At 43.5% G+C, this 27,260-nt stretch overlaps 1 protein-coding gene across 2 annotated transcripts in view; it reads left to right on the top strand.

The window, feature by feature from the left end:
- Positions 1-27,260, top strand: part of LRRC39 (leucine rich repeat containing 39) — a 191,771-nt gene that overhangs the window by 25,574 nt on the left and 138,937 nt on the right. For both annotated transcript variants that reach the window (XM_085601891.1, XM_085601890.1), the window contains exon 3: positions 2,311-2,416. In XM_085601891.1, the coding sequence (XP_085458017.1) occupies positions 2,311-2,416 (106 nt within the window). The remainder of the gene's footprint in view (positions 1-2,310; positions 2,417-27,260) is intronic.

Below are 27,260 nucleotides of genomic sequence, written 5' to 3'. Positions count from 1 at the left end.
TTGGTGTATCCCATAATACCTTGCAACCATAAAGCCAGCTTTTCTCTACACCTGACCTCCCTCTTTCATGGCAACCACGGATTTGTCTCCACCATTTAGTTAGTCCTCTTGCCCTGCAAGCGGTCTTTACTCTGCGTCATTGCCCAACATGGAGCTATTATTATTGTTGATTCTTTAACTTAAATAGTTTCCTGTTTGGGTATGAATTTGATCTCATGACTGGGATTAAGAAGAGGAATGTGAAATTAAGAAGGATTTGTATTTTTTGATCATTTGTCCTGTTTATATGTTGAGGTCACTAGATGTAAATGACACAAAACTATATCTAAACAAAAAGCTGGAATTGTGCACAGGTAAAATACAAACATGTTAAACTTGTCAGCCGTAGAGGCGGTTTTCCCCCAAACATTTTGCCTTCCGCATCCTTTTTTGCTGATCTTGTATTTGCTGGCCTTAGGACTCTGCCCACTTTACCACTGCTAACCACTGCTAAAGTGTATGTGCCCACTCCTTAAAACCTTTTAACATTGGCAGTTATTGTGCCACCCACTTTAGTAACCCATAAGCATGTCTAAGGACTACAATTGCAGCCTGTGTGTGCAGCTTAAAACTGCCATTTCGATCTGGCAAAATAAACCTTTTCCCAGGCACACACCTTTGTTTTTAATACACATAAGTAACCCCTAGGGTAGGCCCTAGGCAGCCCAGAGGGCAGAGTGCAGTGTATTCAAAAATTAGGACATGTTTTTCTAAGTTTTATATATACTGGTAGTGAAAAGCAGTTGTTTTTTACTACTGCTAGGCCTACCTCTCCCATAGGATAACCTTGGAATTACCTTGTTACGTTTAATAAGCTGTAGCTTCCAGATAGGAACAAGTTTTCGTTTGGTGGCTTTGGAATTGCAATGAATCTCTTATTGTAACGTCAGATTTTATATTACAATTTTTAAACTAGCACTTTTAGAAAGTTGGCATTCTTCCGCCTTAGCCATTTAGATCCTGCAATCTTTCTCTTGGTCACACGACTGGGTGTAGCTGACAGTTGAGCTTTGTGTATTCCTACTAGACAGCCACACACAATAAAGAGCTCTGGTGTGCCTAAACAGGCCATCCCTGGCAGGATGGGAGAGCAGAGCTGGGCACAGCCCTACTTACACTTAAAATAGGCTGTGTCCTGCCTCCACACAAAGGGCTGTATACCCCCTGTAGTTAGTCTGGAGCCAGGAAAAGGGGGCAGGGAACCTGTGTACTTCAAAAGGAAACCTCTACTAGCTTCTCCTACTTCAAAGGAGGCCCCTGGCATAAATATTGGACCTCTGACACCAACTCTTCAGTACCTTTCTGGAACTGTGGAAGACTCTGGCAGGAAGAAGGACTACTGTGCTGCTGAAAGGGCTGCCACTCTGATGGTCTATTGCCCTGAAGGACTGCTGCCTGTTGTGCCGACCTGCTGCTTGCTGCCCTCTGCCTGGATGAGAAGGACTGGACCTGCAACCTGTACCCAAGACCACCAGAGTGACTCCAAGGGCTAGTCTCTTGTAACCAGCACCTGGACTCGGAAACTGTCAGTTCTACCATGCCAAATGATGCCACCCCAGTACTGGACCCATGGAAGTGGGCCTAAGGGTTCTCTGCCAGCCCATCTGTGGATACAGCAGAACCGACGGATCACCTTTGCTGCGCGGCGCAAGCCAGAACAGAACCGACGCATCGCCTCTGCTGCAAGGGTTCTTCCAGCGCAAGGACTCCACATCATCCTCGCAGCCCACAGCTGCATTGGAACCACTTCTGCACGATGCATTCCAGACACAGGACAGACAATTTTGCCTGTTTCTTGTGTCTATCAAAAGTATATAACATAGGAGTGTCTGACATGCAAATACTTATTTTCTTTCCACAGTATTACATCTTCAGATTGCATGCTGTCTCATAAAGCCTCCTCCTGTTATATTGCTAAAACTTTGCATGAAAAATATACCATAACTTAAAACTTTTGATTGTTCCCTCTCCCTCCGTTCTTTCTTTATAATGGCCCTCCTCTGGATGCCTCCTGTCTCTGGGTATTGCCTACTCTAAGTCACTTTGCAGTCTGTCGTCATCTCTTTTATCATATTTCTGCATATTGTCCACATCTTATTGAAGAGATCACAGCCTCTCTTCTTCTAAACAATTTCCATAATAAGTGCTATATAAATGCAATTATAGTACAATACAGTACGGAATAGATGAAAGTGTTTAGGGTATTAGGCTTTTGGAACAACTAAACCAATAAAAAGTACAGTATAGCATTGTCATTTCTCTCCCTTGTAGGATTGCTCATGTATGGGAAGACCGAGTAAGTTTCGCCAAACTAAAAGAAAAAGTCATCAGTGAAGACGGGAGACTTATTTTGAGGATAGAAAAGGAAGAATGGAAGGTATTGGCCTAATGTTACTATTTTCAGCATTGTTCAGAATAAACCTACCTGCACATTAGTTCCCTTGGTACAATTGGTATGGCTTAGAAGGGCTCCAGTCAATTTCTCCATTGCTATTTCCTATTACGATTTTCTTTGAAAAAATAGAGTGACCATACATTAAAGTGCACTTCACCTATTAAAGAATCTAATTTCCCAACAAAAACCATCTGAAAGATCAGCCTATGCTTTGTTTCCAAACAATTGAAACCATCTTTAATGTAATTTGTCATGTGGATAATGTGTTCACTAGTCATTAAGTACCATGAGGTAAGAATAAAAGATGTTCACAGCCAGGAATTATTGCTAAAGGTTCTCAACTTCCATTTGTTAGATATGTCATTTTGATACAGTTTAAGATGGAACACAGAGACCACTCTGACATGCTGTGGTGTGTTTCTAGCAACCAATGTACACAGCATTTGGCAATTTTATGGCAAGACCGGAGACTCATGTTATGCTTTTCTTATCTTGCTTTTTTATAAATAGCAGCCAAGATAAACACACAGAACTACAGTTCCCAACAGTTCAAGCGACATATTGGCCAATGGGAAACAAAAGCATGATCAGTAACAACCAATGAATGGACAGTCTTGGAGATAACGTAGGGTCAGACTGCGAACAGCCCTCTTATCTTGCTGCTCGCAGTCAAGATAAGTACCCTTTTTCGTTATCTCCTATGTGCCTTTATTTATTGACGCTTTGTGGTTTATTTACTGTATTCAAATATTTGCCTGTTGTCAGCGCGCTGCGCTTTCACTAACCGCGAGTCTCTGGTAAGTGTTTTTTCTCCCTTGTCGCTCTTTCCGCTCCGGTTGTCTCGTGCGCGTCGCCAGTCTCTTGTGATGCGTGGCAGCCATTTCCAGCATTTCTTATGAACGCTGTGCTCTGTCTGCTGCTTCTACCGCTTTCTCCTCATGGCGCCTCACGCCCTTTGTATGGCCTCCGCCTCTGGGAGGGGCTGTCTGCTCCCGGTCAGGTTTTTCTCTTTCTAATTACACGCCCACGGGGCAGGGCTTATTTCTACATTTGTTAACCCCTTGGTGTCTGTTTTTCTACTTTAGTGGATTATGGAGCTTGAACGCTGACAGAGCTCTGAGTTTAATAACGAGGAAGGGGAGACATTTAACACTGATTTGAATACCTTTATTAACAATTCTGTGGAACATGCAGTTGAAGCTTCTATGAAGCGTTTTTCAAAGGATATGGAAAATTCTCTATTGTCTTTAATGTCCAAAGGTTTGGCCCAGTCTGCGGGGGATAGCAGAAAAAGAAAATTGGTACCTTCCAGCACCAAAAGTGTTTCTGTTACTGCATCACGTGGGTTGGATGAGGTTTCCTCTCACAAGGTCGAGGACTTGGTGCCTCCCAGGCCTCCTGTTAAGGACGGGATATCTGTTTCTTTCACCAAACGTAAAGTCAAAACTAAACATGCTGAGGTACCTGAGAAATTAGTAATTTCTCATATTTTGGACACTGACGACGATTTAGGTGACGCTGATGATGCATTTGGTGATCTTGAAGCCGATGATCGTCCTCCACCTAGAAAAGTAAAAACTGACCCTTTTTCCTCTGAGCCCATCCTTTATGCGGAAGGTACTCCCATGTTTGATCCTTCTACAACCCGCCATCCTAATTCCACTGAATGGTTTCCTATTTCACATGTATGTGAATATATTTCTGCCAGACAGCGCTTGCCCTTGGACAAAACTGTTAGGTCTAAGCTTAAATCCGAATGTCCCAAACCGTCTCTTCCCTCTAATGTCTCTTGTACTCCCTCCATTGACCAGCCGCTACTGACCTTCTTTTCCAAATTTGGGAATGATCCAAGCAAAGGTGTGGACAAGGCTTGGTCCACCTGCCAAGACAAATTGTTGGACGTGGTTGGTCCTCTTGCCCGTATTTTCGACTTGGCTGGATCTGCCCGTCTGGACGGCACAGACCTGGATCCTCAGGACATTTCTCTATAGGTCCAACGGGCCTTTTGTCTTCTGGGCAATGCAAATTCTGCCATCACTCATGAGCGTCGTAAGGGCCTCCTGATTAAGCTGGATCCCAAATCGTCTAACTTGGCCTCCTTGGATCCTGGTATCAAAGCTGATGGTCTTCTGTTTGGAGATTCTCTGGTCAAAGATCCTAGTAAGTTTGTTTCAACATTCGCTTCCATCGAGAAGGCCCAGCTGTCTATCAAGGAGGTGTTTTCCCCACGTGTTTTTGGACAGGCCGGCAGACGCAGGAGTCGCTTTGCCGGCTGTTCCTCTTACAATCAAGGCTCCAGAGGTTCCTTCAACTCCAACAACAGTTACCAAGAGTTCAAGCCCCAGTTCTATCCACAAAAGGGCCGAGGTTTCCGTGGCCATGGCCAGAAAAACTTCAGGAACAATTACCAGCAAGGTAAGTCATCCAGTTCCTCCCCCTGTTGTGGGTCGCCTAAAGTTTTTCCTTCAAAAATGGTGGTGTCTGACTGCAGACCCTTGGGTCCTCAACTCCATCCAAGGCTATCTTATAGAAATCTACACTCCTCCTTTCCAGACAGTTTTCCCTCCTCCTCTCGCCTTCTCAAACAAAATGACAAGTCTCATCTCTTCAAAGGTTCAGTCTCTGCTCCCAAAACGCGCCATTCAAGTGTCTCCTCTAGACCCTTCAGGTTTCCTAAGTTCCATCTTTCTGATTCAAAAGAAAAACAAAAAGATGCGTCTGGTCATAAACTTCGTCTAACCAGTTTGTGCTCTATCGCCACTTCAAAATGGAGACCATCATTCATCTCAGAGATTCTCTTTGACTAAATGAATTGATGGTCAGATTAGACTTACAGGACGCCTACCTCATGGTTCCTATACACCATTCACACAGGAAATTATTTCAGTTTCAATGGTTAGGAGTGTCTTACCATTTTTGTTCTCTCCCCTTCGGGCTGTCTTCAGCCCCATGGTGTTTCACCAAGATCATGAAACCGGTAGTGAGTGACTTGAGGTCCCTCGGGATCCGTTTGATCATTTATCTCGACGATATCCTTCTGATGAATCTGGACAGACCAACTCTGTTATCACACTTACACATTACTCAGTCTCTTCTTTCTGATCTGGGTTTCCTCATAAACCTCGAAAAGTATATGCTTGTTCCTTCCCAACAGATCGATTTTCTAGGTTTTCTGGTGGACCCCTCCACCGCTTCCCTTCATCTCCCTCAATCAAAGGTTTCCACTATAAAGTCAGAAATTTCCCAAGTGCTCAGAAGCGACTTCATTTCTCTCAGATCTCTTGCAAGAGTCGGAGGCCTGCTCTTCGCTTTTATCCAGGCTATCGTCCCTGGTCCGTTCCACTATCAGGCCCTCCAGTGCTTAAAATTCCGACATCTGCGTCGAGGCCTGGCGTATTCCGACCTCATTTCTTTAGATCAAGAGTCCCGTTTGGAACTTCAATGGTGGATAGACCATTTAAATGGCTGGAACGGCAGAACAATTTTCCCCTCAGTCCCAGATCTTGTGTTAGAATCCGCTGCAAGCTTGACAGGTTGGGGTGCCCGGTGTGGCACAATATCGACTGGAGGTACTTGGTCTCTAGAGGAGTCGAGATTGCATATAAATTGTTTAGAGATGCTTGCAGGCTACTTTGCGATCAGAAGCCTTTCCAAAAAAAAAAAATGTGTTGTTCTATCCTCCTTCGCATGGACAATGTTTCTGCAGTTTGCTACATCAACCATCTAGGTGGCACCAAGTCCAAACTCCTGGTGGAGTTAGCAAAGTGCTTGTGGGAGTTTTGCCTCCTCCACAAGATTTCTGTCAAAGCAGAATACCTTCCAGGCACTCTCAACTCCATAGCCGATTGGCACTCTTTTTTTTTTTTTTAGGTATAAACACAAGCAGCAAGCAGTGTAGGTCCCAAGGATCCGAAATATCATTTGCGGCTATAGGCCTTGACATCCCACATGACGGGTTTCATTTTAAATGAAAAAAGAAACAAACCCCACAAGGCGGCAAAAGTCCAGGTGACATTATGCGCTCCCCTCGGGAGGGGCCTACCAAACTATAATGGAAGGAGGGGGGGGAAGGGCAGGGGACAGAGACAAAGTTATCCCGATAACACAGAATCATGGAGATGCGCAGACTAGGGAGACAGGGCCTCAGCAGAGTCACGCGTTAGGGGCGGTGCGCAAATCCCGCCACGATAGGAGTTCCAGGGGCCCCACACCTTTACCCATTTCCCAGGCTTGCCTCTCGCCACATACACAGTCTTTTCTCGGAACATACACCAATCCATATTTTCCTTCCACACCGAGATCGTGGGTGACCTCTGGGAGCCCCACAATTGTGCTATGTCACGCTTGGCCACCATATATCCCAATGTCACCCACCACGTTTGCGCCGCCGTGTAATCAGTCGGCTCCCAAACATTCAACAAACACCTCCTCGCCTCGGGGAACAACGCAACATGCGTGACCGCATGCAATACTGCATGCACGCCACGCCAGAACCGAGTCACCTCCGGACATTCCCACAAAACATGGAGGAAGGTCCCAATCATACCACACCCACGCTTACACATCCCATCCACCGCATACCCCATACGCATCAGGCCAGGACCCGTAACATACACCCTGTGGAGTATCTTGAGCTGGACGAACCGAAGGCGGGCCGGTATGGCCACCTCTTTCGGGGAGGCCACCGCAGACACCCAATCCTCGTCATCCAGCTCCAATCCATCAGCGACCCATGCCTCACGAAGGGCGGCCAACAGCCCCGAGCGATCATTGACGAGCTTTTTGTAGATTAATGAAATAGTGCTGTCCGGCACATACCCATCTAGTACTCTATCTTCCAATAGGGAGCACTCCGGGATGGACGCGACCTCCGGGAATACAGAGAGCAACGCATGACGAACCTGCGCATACCGAAAGTACTCCCTGTCATGCAATTGGTACTCCGCTTTCAGCACATCGAACGTTTTAAATCCCCCCTTCGTCCAGAGATCCCCTACCCTGCTAATGCCGATCGTGTCCCACTTCTCAAAGCCTTTCGTCGTCCACAAACAACCCAATCGCTCGGAAGCATACAATGGCGTCGCCCGGGTCAACCGATCCTTCCACCCCATCGCCGAGTTTGCCGCGTGCCACACACGTACCGCGACCCGTGTCGGACCCGTCAACCGCGCGTCGAGCGATCTGGAGTAGAGCGCCCTATTGTAGTCGCCACCCGGCAACAACAATTTTTCCATCTCAAAAGCCGGATTAAGGGCAGGCCCATAAAGCCCGTGATTTATCGCTGCCAGCTGGGAAGCCCAATAATAACGTTTGATATCGGGGAGGGCGACCCCCCATATCGTACCACGGGAGCGTCAGCTTCGCGAGGGCGATCCGCGGCCTCCCATCCCAGAACAGTTGGCGCTGCAGACCCTCCACCTCCCTAAAATAGCTAGCCGGCACAACATCCATTGTGTTTTGTAAGGCGTATAAAAACCGCGGCAATGACATCATCTTAAACAGCGCCGCCCGGCCAAGCGGCGAGAGCGGCAAGCGCCGCCAACGCGCCACATCTGCCTTCAAACGTTGGAGAGGGGGGAGTAAATTCTTTGTGTATCGGGCTGCTGAGTCCAGGGTAATAAAAATTCCCAGATACTTGAATCCCTGGTGAGCGACCTGGATAGGGCAACCCCGCGGGAGGATAGGAGCCTCTCCAAAAAGAACATAAACACAGGACTTAGCCCAGTTGATGACTAGGCCGGAGTTACGGCCAAAGGAGGACAATACATCCACCAACACAATCAACGATTCACGCGGGGAAGCGAGATACAAAAGAATATCGTCCGCATAGAGAGAGACTCGGTCCTCATACTCCGGGGTCCATCGGAGACCACGAATCGATGGGTGCCACCGCAGCCACTCCGCCAGGGGCTCCAAAGCAAGCTCAAAGAGGAGAGGCGACAGCGGACAACCCTGACGCGTTCCCCTGCCCAACTCGAAGGGAGCCAACACTCTACCATTCACCACCACCTGCGCCAGCGCCAGCGGTCTAGAATACAGCAATTTCACCCAACCGATGAATCCCGGGCCAAACCCAAACTTCTCCAGCGTCGCCCAAATATATGGCCACTCAAGCGTATCAAGGGACGCCAAAATGGCCGACTCACGTATAAACAGAACCCTCGCGAGCACCCCATGCAGACGCCGTAGGTTAAGCGCGGTGTTGCGATGAGGAATAAAACCGGACTGATCCTGATGGATCAGATCGCACACCACGCCAACCAGTCGATTAGCCAGCACCTTAGCAAGGATTTTCAGTTCCGCATTCAAAAGCGAAATGGGCCTGTAGGACGTGACTCGATCCCGCGGCCTCCCCTCCTTATGAATAACCACGATGGTGGCGAGACGCTGGTCCAGCGGAAGAGAACCCGCCGCCCGAGCCGCGAGAAACATATCACGAAGATGAGGCGCTAAGGTATCCGGCCGCAACTTGTACAATTCAATGGGAAGGCCATTAGGACCCATGGCCTTGCCAGAAGCGACTGAGCGTATGGCCAGGGCGATCTCCTCAGACGTCGGAGTCGCGTCCATCAACAATTTATCCTCCTCCGAAAGGGAAGGCAACCCAATATCTTTAAGCAGGACGCGGGAATCCTCTTCTGGGCGAGAAGAGACCGGGGAGTACACCCCGCGGAAATACTCTGCAAAGCAATCAACAATTTCCTCGGGATCAGTAACACACACACCATCCACTCTCTCAACCAGCGGCACAACTCGACTCGCTCTCTCCTTTTTATCCAGCCACGCAATCAGTTTTCCAGCCTTATCCCCCATATCATACAGTCGCCCCTGTTGCTCCCTACTCATGCCCTTGGCCGCTTCAGTGACCAGGGCCTTGTAGTCTGCTTGTTTGAGTCTGAGAGCATGTAATTTGTCCTCCGTGACACCACGATCCAGGTCACCCTCCAACTCAGTAATTTCAGACTCAATACGAGTCACCTCCTCCCGCTCGCGCCTCTTGGAATGGGAAATGAGGGACAGGGCTTCCCCCCGGAGTACCGTCTTGAACGCCTCCCAAAGAGAAACAGCAGACGAGACCGATCCCACATTATCTTCAAAATATTGCTCAAGGGATTTAATCAAATCTGCACGAATTGTGGGATTACGCAGGTACCAGGAGTTGATCGGGACCACCCTCCCCTCCACCCCCAGGACAATATCGAAGTGTAACAGAAGCGGGGAGTGGTCTGAAATACCCCGGGCCAGATGTCGCACCTCCCCAATCCTCCCCTACTGGGCCGCTGGCATAAGAACATAATCAAGTCGTGAAAGACTACCATGGGCCCCGGAGTGGAACGTGTACTGTGTCTGTGCAGGGTGTTTTAGCCGCCAACAATCCACCAATCCCAGGGTGTCCAAGAGTCCAGACAACCAAGTTTGGGCCCGGGGGAGGTCCCTGGGGGGGTATCAATCCTCGGCTCCGGAAACCACAGCATTAAAGTCCCCTCCAACCACTAGAATCCCCTCTGGTAGCCCAAGAAGAAGGCGCCCCAAGTCGGCAAAAGTAGTAGTCTGCAAACCCGGCGGGACATAAATAGAAACCAAAACAATCACTTTACCCTCCCATCTGCCCACCAGTGCAGTGTAGCGCCCCCTGTCATCATGGATCACCTCGTCAACCTCCAGCGGGAGCGTGGTTTTAACCATTATGCCCACACCCCTCGAACCAGAGGTGAAGCCCGAATGAGCCAGAAGGCGATAGCCCCGCCTATTCATAGCACGGAAGGAATTACCAATGAGGTGTGTTTCCTGCAGAAACACGATATCGGGTGAGATCCGTTTTAAAAACTGCAGGACCACCCCCCGTTTTATCCTGTCCCCCAGTCCGTTAACATTCCAGGAAAGAAGTCTCAGTCCCCTACCCCCCATCACAACCAACTCCAATCACCACTCTCCCAGAGAGCACTTCAAGTATGAAACAACAATAATCCTGCCTTGTGGTACGAACAAACAATACCCAACCCCAACCCAACATTCCAAACAAAACTCCCCCCACCCTGCACCCCTGCATGAGCCCAAACAGCCCCCCCAACTTGCAGTGTGCCTGTCGCCCTTGCATGAACTAAACTACAAAAAGACCCCCTGGAGGAGGAAAGAGAACCCCCTCAAGACACACCACAACCTCCAAGCGAGGGAGGACAAAACACGACAGTCAAGGAACCCTGAGCCCAACAAAGAAGTGACATCATCAGAAAGTAGCCCCAGTGTCAATACATTAGGCCCGGTCCGGTGGGCACTCCCCACTCGCGGCCCCCAGTCCCTCTCGATCATGTCCCCTAGTGTCCAACCAATCCCCCGCCGCCTCCGGACGGTCAAAGAAATGAGAACGACCCTCGGATTCCACCCGCAGCCTGGCCAGGAAAAGCATGGCGTACTTCAAGTTCATGTCTCTGAGCCGCCGTTTGACGCCCATGAAACCCAGCCTCTGCTTCTGGACCGCTTGCGTGAAGTCAGGATAGAAGTTCACCTCAACGTTCTCTAGCTTAAGCGGCCCCTGCACTCTAGAGGCTTGTAAAATCGCATCCCTATCCCGAAAATTGAAGATACGTGCAATAAGAGGCCGCGGAGGAGCTCCAACCTTCGGCTTGCCACCAGGAACTCTATGGGCCCTCTCCACAGCGAAGAATTTACTCAATCCCCGAGGCATCAGACGATTGGAAATCAAGTCCTCCACAAAGAGATCCGCAGCCGAATCCTCCAATCCCTCAGGCACTCCGATAATGCGAACGTTGTTCCTCCGGGCCCTACTCTCGGAATCCTCCAGTCGCCGATCCGTGAGAGCACTGGCCTGCCGGAGCCGACGTACCTCCGTTTGGAGGGCAGCCACCTCAGTCTTGAGGCCCGACGCGGTGTGGGCCAAAGAGTTAACCCTATCATTTGTCTTGGAAAGATCAGCCCTAACAAGGTTGACATCGATGAGAACCGCGTCAAGTTTGTGCGCCAGGGTGTCAAACTGTTGACCCACCGAGGTGTTCATCTCCGCTATGGCGCCCATGATATCCTGCAAGGTCGGGTCCGTTGGCAAATCCGGGGCATGCGCGGGCCGCTCCGGAGACTTATGCGACCCGCCGGGAGAACCTTTCGGCAGGGTGTAGCGATCCATAACGTTGGCCTGGGTAGAGGCACCACGCCGGGCCGATTTGGCCTTCAGCCTCTCTCCATCCTGCTTCGTCGCCATCGCCCTGTAATCCGTGCACCCACGAGTCCAGCGACGGGGGGCGAACAATCGAGGCCGAAGACCCCAAAGGTCGCCTCAGGAAGGCGGAACGGGTCCCCTCAGAGTAGGCAGGGTCCCCCAGTGAGCCAACCACCACACTCCGCGAAAGAGCCGAGATCCCACTTGTGATGATGGCGAGAGGGCTCAAAAGCGAAAGTGAAAGTGAGGGGTGCGCGCCCCGCCAGGCTCGTCCCGCCGTTGTTATTCACTTCACCACTGGATCGCCCCTCAACTCAAGTCCGGGGTCAGAGGAGAAGTAGGCCGCAAACTTCAAGCGAAGCCCATCACGGCACCCGGGGTCCGATTCGAAAACGGAAAACGGGCACCACCTCGGCTCAGGTTCACAATCAAAGTCCCCTCAACCAAATCAGGATGAGGACAGGATAGATGTAGGAGGTCGTGGAGGTCCTCGGGAGCCTCGCACCTACGCGGCCATCTTGGTTGCGCGCTAGGCTCCTCCCACCGCCGATTGGCACTCTTGTTTACCTACGAGACTCCAGCGACTGGAAGCTTCTTCCATCTGTTTTTCACTCTCTCTTTCAAAAGTAGGGCCCTTTCCATATCGACCTCTTTGCCTCTCGTCTCAATTCTCAGCTTCCACAGTTCTTCAGTTGGATCCTTCGGCCCTTGCGACAAATGCCTTTCTCCAGGACTGGTCATCTCATCTCCATTATGCCTTTCCTCCTTTCCTCATTATCAGCAGGGTGTTAGCTCACGCATCCCGACAACATGCCTCGTTGGTTCTGGTGGTTCCCTTCTGGCAATCCCAGGTCTGGTTCCCATCTCTTCGAGAGATGGCGATGGATTTTCCAGTCCTTCTTCCCTCCTTCACCAACCTTCTCTTGAATCCTTTGGGACATCCTCACCCTCTGATTCTAGACAACCCTCTGACTCTGTCCGCTTGGAAGATCTCAGGTCGATCCAACCTGACAATGTCATTTCGCAAGAGGCTTCTCTCTTTATCAGTAGAGCCTGGGCCCCAGGAACAACTAAGGCTTACAGATCAGCTTGGTCTTTGTGGGCAAGCTGGTGTCTGGGAAAATGTGTCAAACCCTTTTCAGCCAATTTAACTTACATTGTAAACTTTTTGGCTTCTGAAGCCAGCTCAGGTAAGTCTTATAGAACAGTCAATCTGTACAGGTCTGCTATTTCCCTCAATCATTCCCCTATCAATGGCAAACCAGTTGGTGAGCACCCTCTTATCTGTCGCCTCCTAAAGGGTGTTGGGTTTTCCAAACCCCCTCTATGTAAATATTCAAGATTATGGGATGTGAACTTGGTTCTTAAACTCTTTGTGGATAATGCTGATCTTTCCTTAAAAATGCTTTCTGCCAAATTTACCATGCTCTTATGTCTGGTTTCTATTAAACGAGTTTCCGATGTCAAAGCCATGGATGTGTCCTCTCGTCAATTTACTCCTTTGGGTGTGTTGTTTCATATCAACAAACGTACCAAAACGAATTTGAATTTAGTTTTTTATGCTTATTTTCCTGATCAGCCTAAACTGTGTGTAGTTCTATGCCTCAAAGTTTATGAGCAACGTACCTTTGATCTCAGAACGTCCTCCCATTCCCAGCTTCTCATTTCTTTCCGTAAACCTCACAGCCCTGTTTCCTCTGCTACCCTTATCCACTGGGTGCGTTGGATCATGTCGCTTGCTGGCATTGACGTTTCTGTCTTTGGGGCTAATTCTGCCAGGGGGGCCATGGATTGCAAAGCTTTTTGGACAGGCTCAGGTTGGAGGACATTCTGAGATCAGCAGATTGGTCCAATGACAAAGCTTTTCGTATATTTTACTGCAAACCTGTGATTTCTGCTGTTTCTTTTGTAATTGATATGCTTTGAACAAGCATAATATGAGCCTCTGGTCTTGCCATAAAATGTAGATTTTCCAAATAAGTTATGACAGAAAGTCTTAATTTTATTAAAGTTTTCCTAGCATTATGCTATGAGACCAAATAGAGTGTACCCCTCTCACATCAATTTATCCAATGAAAAAGGTGTAATAACATCAAAAGATTGCAAAACCGGAGTCCAAAATTCCGAAACAACAGGTCATCAAAAATATATATGGAAGTATGAACCAGCATGTGGATCACAATCTCAACAAAAGTCTTGTTAAATAAGTTTAGTTTAAAAAAAAAACTGGAGTGTAAAATAACTGGTTATTAAAAATAACATATTTTGTGTTAAAGGTGTAGAGTGAGCTGTAGAATGCACTTTGGCTCAGATTTTATCTCAGGTAGAACAGGCCGAGTACAATGAAACTCCAACTCCCAAAAACTATCTATATTGGGTGATCGGAGCAATGTATATATGACAGAAGCCTTTGAGAACAAATTCTTAGAAATAGTACTATTCAGGAATTCAGAAGCCGCAATGCTAGAGAGGTGAGTGACTCAAGTGCAATATGGAGGAGACCTTTAAACTCATTATATTGTGTAAACACATTATTGGCGAAATTATATGTGCTGGATAGTTCTGAAAAAGTAACAATAGAGTTATCGTTTAATAATTGTGAAATCATGAAAATGACCTTATCTGTCCACTTTTTCCACAATATTGTTTTATCATTTTCCTTAATCAATTTATTATACCAGATGAGACTGCTAACAAACTGATCAAAAGTTGAGAAATGGTTTCAGTAAGGAACAACTGAATGATACAGTAGAGGGCAACGAAAAATTGGGCAGATTAGACATAAAGAGAATATTTTTGTGATAAAAAGAAAAAAAACAAAGCCTGCTCTAGATAGAATTATGACTTGCCAATGTTTGGGACAGGATTCACTAAATTATTCAGAATTTGTTTTATTCCCAATGCCCTATGGTAAGTGATGAAATCCTAAAAATTAAAACCTACTGACACCTTGCAGTTTTTCAGTCTAGAGAAATTGTAGGTTTCTTTCCATGTCAAAGAAACTTAATAATATGCTCAATAAGGTAGCCAAAAACCTTTTAAAAATTTTAACCAGCATCATCATACCAAAAAAGTTAATAATTGAGAGAATCATCATTTTGATTGTGTCAGTGCGACCCCACCAAGATAAAAATAAAGGGGATGGACTTCACTATTTTATCTATATGAATTTTAAGAGTATCCCCAATATAATTACAATACTACATGCCCAGCATTTGATCTTAGTCGTATTCTAGAATAAACCTGCTGCAACAAATGGCTCTTTCATGCATGTTTATTAAGAGGCATAACCTCTGAATAGATTTTTAGTTCTGTGAAGTAAGTTAGTATAAACAATTTCGGTTTTGACACAAACAAAATAATATCATCTGCATAAGCAGTACATTTATTGTACTGATCTTTAACTATAAAGCCAGGCAAACTTTCTCACTTTTTTAATTTGAAATATAAATGGTTCTAATGTGAGAATGAACAGTAAAGGAAGCAGAGGGCATCCTTGTCTAGTGTCCCTATTAAGGGTAAAATAAGTGAAATGGATGCCACTTGCTATTACTGATGACTTGGAAGAAGAATACAGTACTGAATTAAGCTCTAAAAATTTGGTACCAAAACCATGCCACAGTGTTTCCATAAGAAACTGCCAGTTAACTCTGTCAAAAGCTTCATCTGCATCAAGAGTAAGGGCATTTTAGAAGCTTTGTTAACACTGTTTCAAAAGCATGAGCATTATCTGCTATGTTTCTATGTTTAACAAAACCAGACTGTTTCAGGCCAATTAAGTCTAGTATGAAGTTAACTAGTCTAAGGGCCAGCGCTTTGGCAAATATTTTACAATCAGTATTAACAAGAGAAATAGGTCTGTAGTTCTTGCAGAAAGAGAGATCTCAATATTCTTTAGGTATAATACAAATCTTAGCATCCATAAAAGAACCCACAGAACCATTCAAAGAAGAAAAGTGATTAATCAGCTTAAATAGGATAGGAAAAATACTTCCTTTAAATTGCAAATAGAATTCTACTGTGAATCCATCTAGACCTTGTGCTCTCCCTGTTGGGAGAACTTTAATAGCAGAGTATAACTCCTTAATTGGTAATGGGTTTTCTAGAGGAGACATCTATATTGTCTGTATTCCTGGTGTTGAGCCTAATATTATCAAGAATAGATGCAGACTGATTTTAGGCGTTTTTGCTTTTTGAAGGGAACATCATTATAAAACCTCTAGAGGCTGCATAAATGCATCCCAGACAAAGTAGAAAGGAGTGTCCCCTGTATTATTACTATCCAAATTTATTTGACACATTTTTTATTAAGTGGTCAAGAAAATCTTATCCCAAAGCAGGGAATTATAAACTCTCCATCAAGATTTCCTATTTTTGCTCCACAAAATTTGTAGTTTTTTCCAAAAAGGGCATGGTCATAAATCTGATTTCAGCCAATTTCCAAATTAACCAAATGTTTAACCTTACTTCTACTTAAAAATAAATAATCAACTCTTGTTTGAGAGTTATAAGCGGTTGAGTAAAAAGAGAACTCTCTAAGATCATGGTTAAACAATCTCCAGGAGTCAGATAGAGAGCTCTGTGAAATGATACATGCATTCTGAGCACTCTTAGGAACAAATCTGGCTGAGGAATGCCTAATAAAAAAGGGGTCCATCAATTGGTTACAATCCCCACCTAGTAGGAAATTCTCACCAGAATGTTCTAGTACTTTTTGTGAAATAAGTTTCCAAACTTATTGATCCAGATGAATAGGGCCATTTACATTCATTACTGAAAGGCTATTATCCTCCATTTTGAGTTTAACTCAAATCCATCATCTCTCAGGATCATTTTCTCGTAAAACAAAGAAATAAACAAATTATTGTGACAAAGTATACCAAACCATTGTTAAATTTAACAACTTCAATATCAGAAAGATGTGTTTCTTGTAATAAAACTAGCTGACCCTTGGCCTAGCCAAATGTGACAAGACTCTTAACCCTTTACATTCCACATAACAATTGTAAGATTCATTATATATAATGTGATTAAAAACAGTTGACTTGATTAACACATATTATGTAACACTCCTAGAAAGAAGAAAGAAAAACAGGAAGGAGTAATAGGAAAGAAAGAAAACAAGAAGTGAGGAACAATCCCCAACTGACTAACAAATAACAACAAAGAGAAAAAGAAAATTCCTTAGTCACAGTTAAAACAATACAGATATGAATTGAAACACCCAGAAAGATGTGAGGGTGGTGGAGCACCTGAATGTAAATGATCAGATTGTGACTCCCACGGATGGAAAAGGAAAGAAAATCTATATATACCAAAGTGTTTGATTAAAAAGAAAACAAAAATATGCAAAAGTGCAAGAAAAACAGGTTACACACAGCTCAATAACAAACAGTAGAAACATATACAACAACCTAATAACAATTTTACCAAAAATCTCAGAATTTACCAATAATGACTTATGGGTAGGTTAAAAGAGAACGGGGAGACAGATAGTAAGAGGAGTTTGATATGATGAAAACTGAACAAGGGAATTTACAACTATCCAGTCTAAAAAACAAGAAAAAGTGAGACAAGGATTAAGAATAGCCAGAAAACATTAAATATTTAGACATTTAAACATGCAATTAGACATTTTGCAAGCAGATAAAAGAACAGCAAAATCAGAAAGAAACAGAAGAAGCCAGTTGCATATTTTCAGATCCATGCTGTCTGATAGAATCTCTGAGCTTGCCAATGCCATCAAATGTAGAAGTCTTGTCTTTGTACATGACCTTGAAAAAGCAGGGAAGCATTAAACCATATCTAGCATTCATAGCTTTGAGTTGTAGGCAACCTGCAAGGTGTTGTTTCCTTCCAAACGATGTAGCGTTAAGGACATCATGAGAAAAGAAGACTTTGTTCTCTGACCAGTGCAGTTCTCTGATTTTTTTAGCTTTTCAAAGAACATCTATCAATTCTGCGAACTACAGGAAAAGATTGATGGCATTGTGCGAGATAAAGAAGAGATCTTAGAGCTCAAGCGATAAGCCCTTTGGATGCTGAGAGGACTACTATCCTCCAGGTGAACAATTGACGGAAAACCCTTTTGCAAAAATGAGATCATGTTGGAACTTTCACTTCCCTCTGTTATACCATACAAACAAAGATTTTCTCTCCTCTTTTTGTTTTCCAAGTCCTTTGTAGTTTTTTTAAGGTGTTCAATTTCCTTTAAGATATAGGAAACATCTGGTATGGAATCTTCAATGATATTTGGGCAAAATATTGAGTTTTAACTATCAAGGTCACAAATATTGGCAAAATAATATTGTAATGCAAAAAGTTTGTGATGCACGAATGTTGTCAAGAATATCGTTTTTTTTTAGGTAAGTAATATTGTTGTCAAGAATATCTTTGTTGTTAATATAGATGTAAAGATATCATTTCTTTATTATCTTTATGTGTTTTAGATCATATATTAATCTTTTTTTGTCCTCATATACCCTTGAGTAAGCAAGCACCCTCTTGATCCATCCACTCCCCTTGCTTATATCGGTGTCCATTTTCAGGCAGTATCGGGCAGAGATACCACCTGACACTACGCACCTGAAACTGGCTAAGAGGTATAATCATTGGACATCATAAACAACCAACTGAATCCAATAAGTTCCAGACTGACCCAGATTCTGCCTTACCCATATTCCGACTGGCCTTATTGTCCAACTCCCTGAAGTATCTCACTGAGTTTCACCACCCCCTCTCAGGGGGAAGTAGACATTGACACCACAGCTTACATATCTCCCTCCCTGCCAGAAGAATCAAGTAAAATTTAACAGGCTTTGAATTTTCGACAGACTTCCAATTCCGAGAGCTTGCTGTACCACACCAAACATGACCAAAGTGGGTCTTGGCTCCACATCCTCTCCCAAGATGTCAGAAAATGTCTTACCCATGATCTTCCAGAATTCTGCCGGAGAGGGGCAGCTGGCGAACATGTGGACATCATCCACTTCGCGGGCTCCGCACCGCTTACATTTAGATTCCCCATCACCTCTTATCTTAGCCAGCTTAACCGGGGTCCAGGAGAAGAAGTTTCTCTTTAGGGCAGCAGATTTATACACAGTATAAATAATGCTTATAGATACTTGCCATAGCTCTTCCATCTCTGCACTTGACAAGTATCCATCCCAAACCCAAAAGGGGGAGTCCCAAGCCTACTTCCGCTGCTGCAACGATGTATCCATACCAGCATGAAACCTCCTTCTTTCTTGGTTACTGATCCTGAAGATACTTTTCCATAGAGTTTTTCTAACTTCAATTCTCTCCTGACTTCTAAGCCAAGCGGAAATCTGGTAGAACTTAAACCATGACAATGTTTCACTGGTCAATTCCTGCGAAGTATCCCAAGAGAGAGCCTTGCCCCTTTCCACCATCTGTCCTCAGTACAATATGCCAGCCACCCTCAGGGGTTTTGCTTGACCATCTAGCAAGCTTTCCAGAGCACCCAGTGAATCCCACACAAGCCACCATTTACTATATTAAGGAATCCCCATGACGGACCAAACCCCATGCCATATTTTCACCGCTGCCACCACACTTTATTTCAAAAATTGGGAGCCCCAAACTTGTACATGAAGCTCATCTCAGGCAGGTCATTCAACGTTGCTCCGTACCTAAGACCCACCTATGAGCTATCTGGGCAGAGCATAAGCATCCTGCAGTTCTTCAGTTGATACACCAAACAGTACATTTGAAAATCCAGAAGCCCTAATCATCCACTCCTTATTCTCCTTCTCAGCATCTTACAGGAGAGTCTGACCCCCTTATTGGCCCAAATAAAAGATGTATGTCTTCCCTGTTTCTTCATAAGACCTTTCCTGTCAAACTCTAAAGGTATATTATCAAATAGATATGAAAACATGGGTAGTATAGACATCTTGACCAAGTTTTCTCACCTTTACAGGGTTAGGGGGGGATTTTGCCACCTTTTTAACATCGTATCTACCTCTTTAGAAACTCTCTCCAAATTTACAGCGGGAACCTTCTCCAAATCATATGATATTGTTAACCCCAAGTACCACTGTTCGTTTGATATATGAGTCACCTGGTGGTCCTGGTTCCAAACCATTATCTCAGTTTTGCTGTCATTTATTTCATAACCAGATAACTTTCTAAAGGCTTTCACCTCCACCACCAGATATGGTAACACTTCTCCTATGTTTACGGTGTACAACATCAGGTCATCTACATATAAGGCTATCTGTCTCGAAAAGGCGCCCACCATAAATGGCTTGATTTCTCCATTTAACCTCAAACTCTGCGGCAGGCATTCAATATATAAGTCAAAGAGGATGGGAGACATGGGGGCAGCCATGTCTGGTCCCCCTACATATCTTAACTAGAGATATAAGACTACCATTGACCAGAACCCGGGCCAGTGGCATACTGTAAATCTTACTCAGGATATTCCAGATTCCACCCCCCACTCCGAACCCCTTTAATGTGCCTGCCAGGAATTTCCAATTGAAACGGTCAAAGGGTGTGTCCGCATTAAGATTAACTATTGCCAGTGGTACCCTTGAGTTGTGACGAGATCTATTGAACCTATTAGAGTGTGTGTGAGGTCTCTCATCTGCCTCCCAGGAAGGAAATCCTTTTGATGTTCATTGACTAAATGCCCCACTACCATACCCAAACGAGCTGCCAAGATGCTTGTAAAGATTTCATAATCGCTGTTCAACAGCAAAATTGGCCTATATGATTGACATTGCATTGGGTTCTTACCCGGCTTCAGAATTAACGAGATAACTGCCTCATCCCAAGACTCTGGTAGAGGAAAGTTCCTCAAAAATACTGCATTAAATAATTCAAGCCAGACCGGGATCACTACCTCTGTCAACAGTATATAAAACGAATTCAGGGTTCCATCCGGGCCTGCTGATTTCTCACTCGTTAGTTTTGTAACTGCTGTCAAAAAGTAGACAATTATACACCTGCACCTTGTCTACCTCAAGCGTTTCCGCGTACAAAAGCCCGTTCGATCCCTTCCAAATCCTCCACCACCCTATCCCCCTCTCCATTCCTGATCTTCCTGACGTAATATCGTGTTCTACCCATCCTGGCCTTCCATGCCAACAACTTCCCACAGCTCTTACACTACTCATAATTCTTCAGCTCACTCACCTCCCACTGCTGTTGTACTTTCTCCTCCAACTTCAGTTTGATCTTCAGTTGCACATCCTCCAATTCTCCTTCCAAACTCTTTCTGATCTCCCCATGAACATGTGTTGATTTCAATTCAACCTCTACCAAAGTAATCTCCCTCTCCATCTGTGTGACCTTTCTCCTTTCTCTCCTATTCCAGGCAATAGTAGAGCCCTTCAAAGCACCCCTTAGCCAGTCCTTAAATGTTACCCAAGCCAGATAAATGGGGGCAGAAGCCATGTTCCACCTGAAATAATCTCTAGAGCCATTCACTATCTCCTGCATGATTTCCTGTTGAAGGAATAATCTTCTATTCATACCACCTTCTTAACATCAAACTTGCTGGTAATTCCAGCTTTAACACTAAGGCTGCTTGATCAGATCTATAGATAGGGAGATACTCCATATCTAGAATTTTCTCTGGTTCCCCCTGATCCAAAAGGAAATAATCAATTTTCAAATAATGGCCATGTTTCTTACTATAAAAAGAATAATTCCTGCATTTTACGCTTACCCTGCGCCACACATCACAGAGGTTTAGTGAGAAAATATCGTCCACATTAGGACAATAGTAACTAGCTAAGGTATACTGGCTATGCCAGACCTTAATCTCTGCCACTATCCACCGCCCCCCCCCCTTCGTCTGCCTTGTATCTCACCTCTTCCACCCAGCATTCACCATAACCAGAATGGCTATTCCCTTTGTGCAATGTTGCTGATCTGTGACCACTACTTTCTCCACCCACCTTTTCTTTGTGAAGAGATTTATGCACTCCTTATGCGGTAAATGGGTCTCCTGCAACAAATAACTTGATTCATGCTCTCCTTCAAATATTGAAGCACCAGGCGCTGCCTTCTTCTGACACGCAGCCCATTCACGTTCCAGCCCAAAACTGAAAGAGAATTGTTTCCCAACAGATCATGCTTTCCTCCATAATCCTTTACACATTTATCCCCCAGAATTGTAACCCTAACTAACCTATACAAGTTTTTCTTTTGTTTTCTCCCTATGCTCCCCACCATATATTCATTTTATATGTTAATTATTATATGTACAAATGTTAGTGTATATATAGTTTGTCATTTTAAGTGATTTATAATTTTTAATGTAATTGCTAATAGTAATTTATAGCTTTGTAGCCGGCTGGGATGTTTGTAGGGGTACAGAGAGGGAAGTTGATTAAATAATAATGAATAAAAAATGAAGTATTAATTTATTATTAATTACTAAATTGATTATTAATTATTTAAATTGTGCCATAATTATATTTATAAGTTATATATTAGGTGCAGGCTGCTCGGTTTGTGGGGGTATAGTATGAAAAGCTAATTAAATAATACATTCATAACATTTTCTAATTGATAATTAATTATTACATTTTTTAATGATCATGAACATTGTTGAATTGTTTTTTATTTTTCTATGTATAATTTTGCTATTAAGAGTTTTATTTTTCATGTAAACTAATAGGATTATTCAAATATGTTATGTGTTTGAAGTGAGGTACTTACCCCAACGCTTTCCTTACTATTGCACAGACTAGAGTGGGAATAGTAAATGTTGCCCCTCCGGAGTCCAATGCTTTCCTTACTGTTGCACAGACTGGAGTTGCAATAGTAAATGTTACCCCTCCGGAGTCCAACACTTTCCCTACTGTTGTACAGACTGGTGTGGGAATGATATATATATTGGGGCACATGCATCAAAGCTTTTTGCGAGCGCAAACGGTGCGATTTGCAAAAATCGGCCGTTTGCGCCCACAAAAAGACCTTTTGCGATGCATGAAGGGTCATGGCACTCGCAATTTGAGAATTCCCAAATATTTGCGAGTTCTCAAATTGCGATTGCATTTAAGGAATCGCAAATTGAGATTCCTTAAATGCAATGCATTAAGGTAAAAAAATTAGCGATTTCGCTAATACGGGGCGCAAATTACCATGAAGTTGGACTTCATGGTAATTTGCAAAAACGTTGAAAAATGCACTAAAGTACATTTTTCAAAGTTCCATTTTACACACACACATCCCCTTGGGGCATGTGTGTGTGCAAGATGAACTCATATGCAGATTTCAGGGGTGCTACAGGGTGTCCTTTTGACACCCTGGCCCCCTTCAAATTGCATTCTCAATTTGCGATTCTCTAATTGAGAATCGCAAATTGAGAATGTCTTCCCATTCATTCCTATGGGCCTCTAGGCCCATAGGAATGAATGGGGAGGTATTCCTTAATTGCGACTCGCAATTTGCGAGTCGCAATTAAGGAATGTTTAGAAATCGCTATTTTTTAAACGATTTCTACATGCATGGGCTTTTGCGATTCCTTATTAGCGAATCCTTATTTTTCGCTAATAAAGAATCACAAAAGGCATTTTTGATGCATGTGCCAGATTATTCCCTGACTTCAATACTTTTCAAATATTGTTTAAATATTATTATTAATTTAATTTTATATTATATTATTATTATTATTATTTTATATTTTTTATTATTTTATATTTATTATTTTATATATATATATATATATGTATATATATATATATCACTTAAAAAACCCGCTGAGATTTACTCAGTTTGACAGGGTTGAGATTTAATTGTATTGTGAGGTCGTAGGCCACTTGGCCGACACGGTTTTTTGAGCAAAAGACCTTTGTTGATGGCCCTTTCTAAATTCACTTAGATTATGGGACATTTGCATAAGGCTGTGGTCGTGTGCCTTATAATGAACTGAGGAAAGCTGCCTGCATACCAATAAAGCTTTGATAGGGGAAAAGCTTAATCGTGTTCGAGTGCTGCATGAAATGTGGACACCCCTAGGAACCTTGATATATGTGAGCAAGGGCTTTCGTAGCCCGAAACGCGTCAGGTTCGAGGTTTAAGAACAATAAACTCCATCTAACCTAATTTCGCTGGGTCCGCGTCTCTGTTCGCCACTGCTGTGGAGGTGCAGGGATACTATCGCTTTTATATATATATATATATATATATATATATATATATATATAAATAATCTACTGGCGGTCGCCAGTAGATAGTTATAGTTAGGACCGAGTTTCCATAGGAAATCTGAAAATTCTATTTTAAATAACTTTGGCGCCGGTTGACGAATCCTCGCGAAATTTTCAAAACTAATGGGGCGCTCCGCTCAGCCCCTACCCTAAAAGTCTCGGGGTGATTCATCAAGCGGGGGCCGAGAAAAAAGGGGGGTCACAAAACGCGTTTTCCCCATGCATTTTCCCATAGGACCTTTAGTCGAAGGTACAGCCCGAACGGCTGTACAGAATTACTTGAAATTTGGCAAAGAGGTAGTCCTCAGGTCAGGCATGTGCCTTTTGCATAGATGGTGTCAATCTGTTCAGTAGTTTCTGAGAAAATTGCAGTTAAAAGTACATAAATATCTATAAGCGCGCACTGTGCGCGCACGGTGCGCGCACCATAACGTGCGCGAGCGTAATTCTGATTGGTGGTTACATGTCAGTCAACATTCGAATCGGTCGAAATCAGGAAGTGTCGACCGCCATTTTGTGTGTTTTGTGTGTGACAGTGAAAAAGAAAGGTGGAGAACGTGAAAAGGGGGCAGGGTAGAGAGTTCCTGACCCCCTAGCCTTTGTTAGGGGGTCCCTGAAGGACCCCGAAGGGTGAAAAAAAAAAAATTCTCACAAAATCACGGCGTGCGCGCATGGTGCGTGCACGGTGGCAAAAAATTCATTAAAAAAATTACAACACAGTATATTAGGAATATAGCTCTTCTTGGAGAAGTGAAGTGAGTTCTGAAAAGAACTGTTGTTTTTTGTCTAGCAGCAAAAAAAAAAAAAATGCAGCAAAAAAAATAATAATGAAAAACTGTTCACCAGGAACACAAAAAAAAAAAGGAAAAAAATTAGGGGGTGGAGCATGTGTGCTGCTGTATCTTGTTCTCTATTAGGTTAATGCTGCTCTCACCATAGCAGCATTGCACACATTGCACCGTATATGCACCTTGTTGAACAGAGGGTGCATATCCAGAGGTCTGGAAGCAGGTGAAGCTGCGGCTGCAGATGATGTGCTCGGCTGAGCTGCGGCTGCAGATGATGTGCTCAGCTGAGCTGCTGGAGGGTTGTCTCTTGCAGCCCGAGCATAAGCCACAGGATGCACTGCTTTAAATTGCCTTATCATGGAGAAAATACTAAAGGAGTAGTTTTTTTTAGGGTCTCCTCTAGATAAGACCACTCCACAAACAGTGCAGGTGACTTTAGGAGCATTCACCTTCTTCTGACCCTCTGGAAAAGTAAAAAATTGCCAAATAAATGAGTCCTTTAGTTTCCTCTGCCTTGGGGGCACAAAGGTCTCCTCCTCACTCCCTGAAGAAGTCTCCTGTTCTGCCATTTTCAGGTGCAGGAAAAGCTGTTCCGCTCCTTCTCCCAGGAAATAAGAAGTATTAATGAGGGGAGTGGGTGTGGTGTTGGAAGATTCTGGAACTGAAACTACTTCGTAATCACATGACTTGCCGTGCGTACATGGAGCAGGCGCGCATGCGCGTACGGAGCACGCGCGCACGGAGCACGCACAGAGCACACACGCATGCGCACACGGAGCACGTACGCATGCGCACACGGAGACGGTGCGCGCACCGTGAAAAACTTTTTTTTAAAAAACTGTTTGTAAGTTTATGGAAGATATAGGTTTCACACTTAGGAATTAGCATTTTAAAAACCTTGCAAATTCACTGAAAAAAACATAGGTTTCACACACTTTATAGTTAGGTTTTTGCATTTAAAAAACCTTGCAAATTCACTGAAAAAAACATAGGTTTCACACATGTTATAGTTAGCTGGAAATTTCACTCGTAAAAAACCATTGAAATTCCCCCGTTATAGTTAGTTCAGCTAACTATAATTCACGCGACCGCAATCCACTGCTGATGACGTCACATAGTTAGAAATTAGCATTTAAAAATCCTTTGAAATTCACAGAAAAAACCATAGGTTTCAGGCAGTGTATTGTTAGCAGTTAGCATTTAAAACACCTTAGAAATTCACTGAAAAAAACATAGGTTTCAGGGGCGTTCTAGTTAGCTGGACTTTTCACTCATACAAAACCATTGAAATTCCCCCGTTATAGTTATAGTCATTGGAGATGTCATGAGTGATGTCATGAGTGATGTCACTGACCATGTCATGAGTGATGTAATATGTGACGTCATCAGCAGTGGATTGCGGTCGCGCGAGTTATAGTTAGCTGAACTAACTATAACGGGGGAATTTCAATGGTTTTTACGAGTGAAATGTCCAGCTAACTATAACGTGTGAAACCTATGGTTTTTTCAGTGAACTGCGTTAAGTGGGCGCGCACGCCACAAATGGCGTAAAGTAACTTAGCATTTAAAAAACCGTACAAATTCACTGAAAAAACCATAGGTTTCACACACGTTATAGTTAGGAATTAGCATTTAAAAAACCTTGCAAATTCACTGAAAAAACCATAGGTTTCACACATGTTATAGTTAGCTGGACATTTTACTGATAAAAAACCAATGAAATTCCCCCGTTATAGTTACTGTAGGCAACTATAACTCACGCGACCGTAATCCTCTGCTGATGACATATGTGTCTTTATGAAAAAAAAATATTTGTAATATATGTATAGCTAAAATTTAATGGAAGAAGACATGGGCAAATAAGTGTCTAAATACAGTATTAGCATCAGCAGAGGATTACGGTCGCGTGAGTTATAGTTGCCTACAGTAACTATAACGGGGGAATTTCATTGGTTTTTTATCAGTAAAATGTCCAGCTAACTATAACATGTGTGAAACCTATGGTTTGTTCAGTGAATATATATATATATATATATATATATATATATATATATATTTCTCTTCATAATATTTTTAGTAAATGTCTTTTTTGTTTTTTGTATTTAATTACTGTATTAATTTATTTATTGAATGTTTTGTATTTGCTTTGTTAATATTATTCATGCTATATATATATATTTATATATATATACACATACATACATACATATGTATGTTTGTTATAGTGGTACATTTACAAATACACAAACATTTTCATGCAATGTAAAATATTTTTTAACAATAATGTTATATATATGTATATATACTCATACGCAACAAGCTGCAAAACCCTTCTCCGGTATCAAGATATGAGCTTTACATTCAATCTAGAAAGGCTTTCAAATGCTTTGCTTACTTAGCAGATGCATTAACCTCAAAGATAGAGCAGTATGATTTTAAGTCATCTTCCCTGTCCTGCTATACAGTGAAACTTAAATCTGTTAAAGATGCCTTTCACAGAAATAGAGATAAAGTGAGAGCGCACTTTTTTCAAAAACATGACAGGCATGACACACTCATAAAAACACCAGTAGCTTCTCCACAGAACTATTTCAACTTTCTGTAGAATAGATAAACCTTCAGTAAGCCACCAGATGTTTCTTTTAATTGTTAAGTCATAAATCTCATCAGCAGGT

Source organism: Triturus cristatus, chromosome 4_2 (assembly GCF_964204655.1).
Source record: "Triturus cristatus chromosome 4_2, aTriCri1.1, whole genome shotgun sequence".
Classification (NCBI taxonomy): domain Eukaryota; kingdom Metazoa; phylum Chordata; class Amphibia; order Caudata; family Salamandridae; genus Triturus; species Triturus cristatus.
The sequence above is the reverse complement of the archived record's forward strand: the minus strand, read 5'-3'. Positions and strand labels throughout refer to the sequence as shown.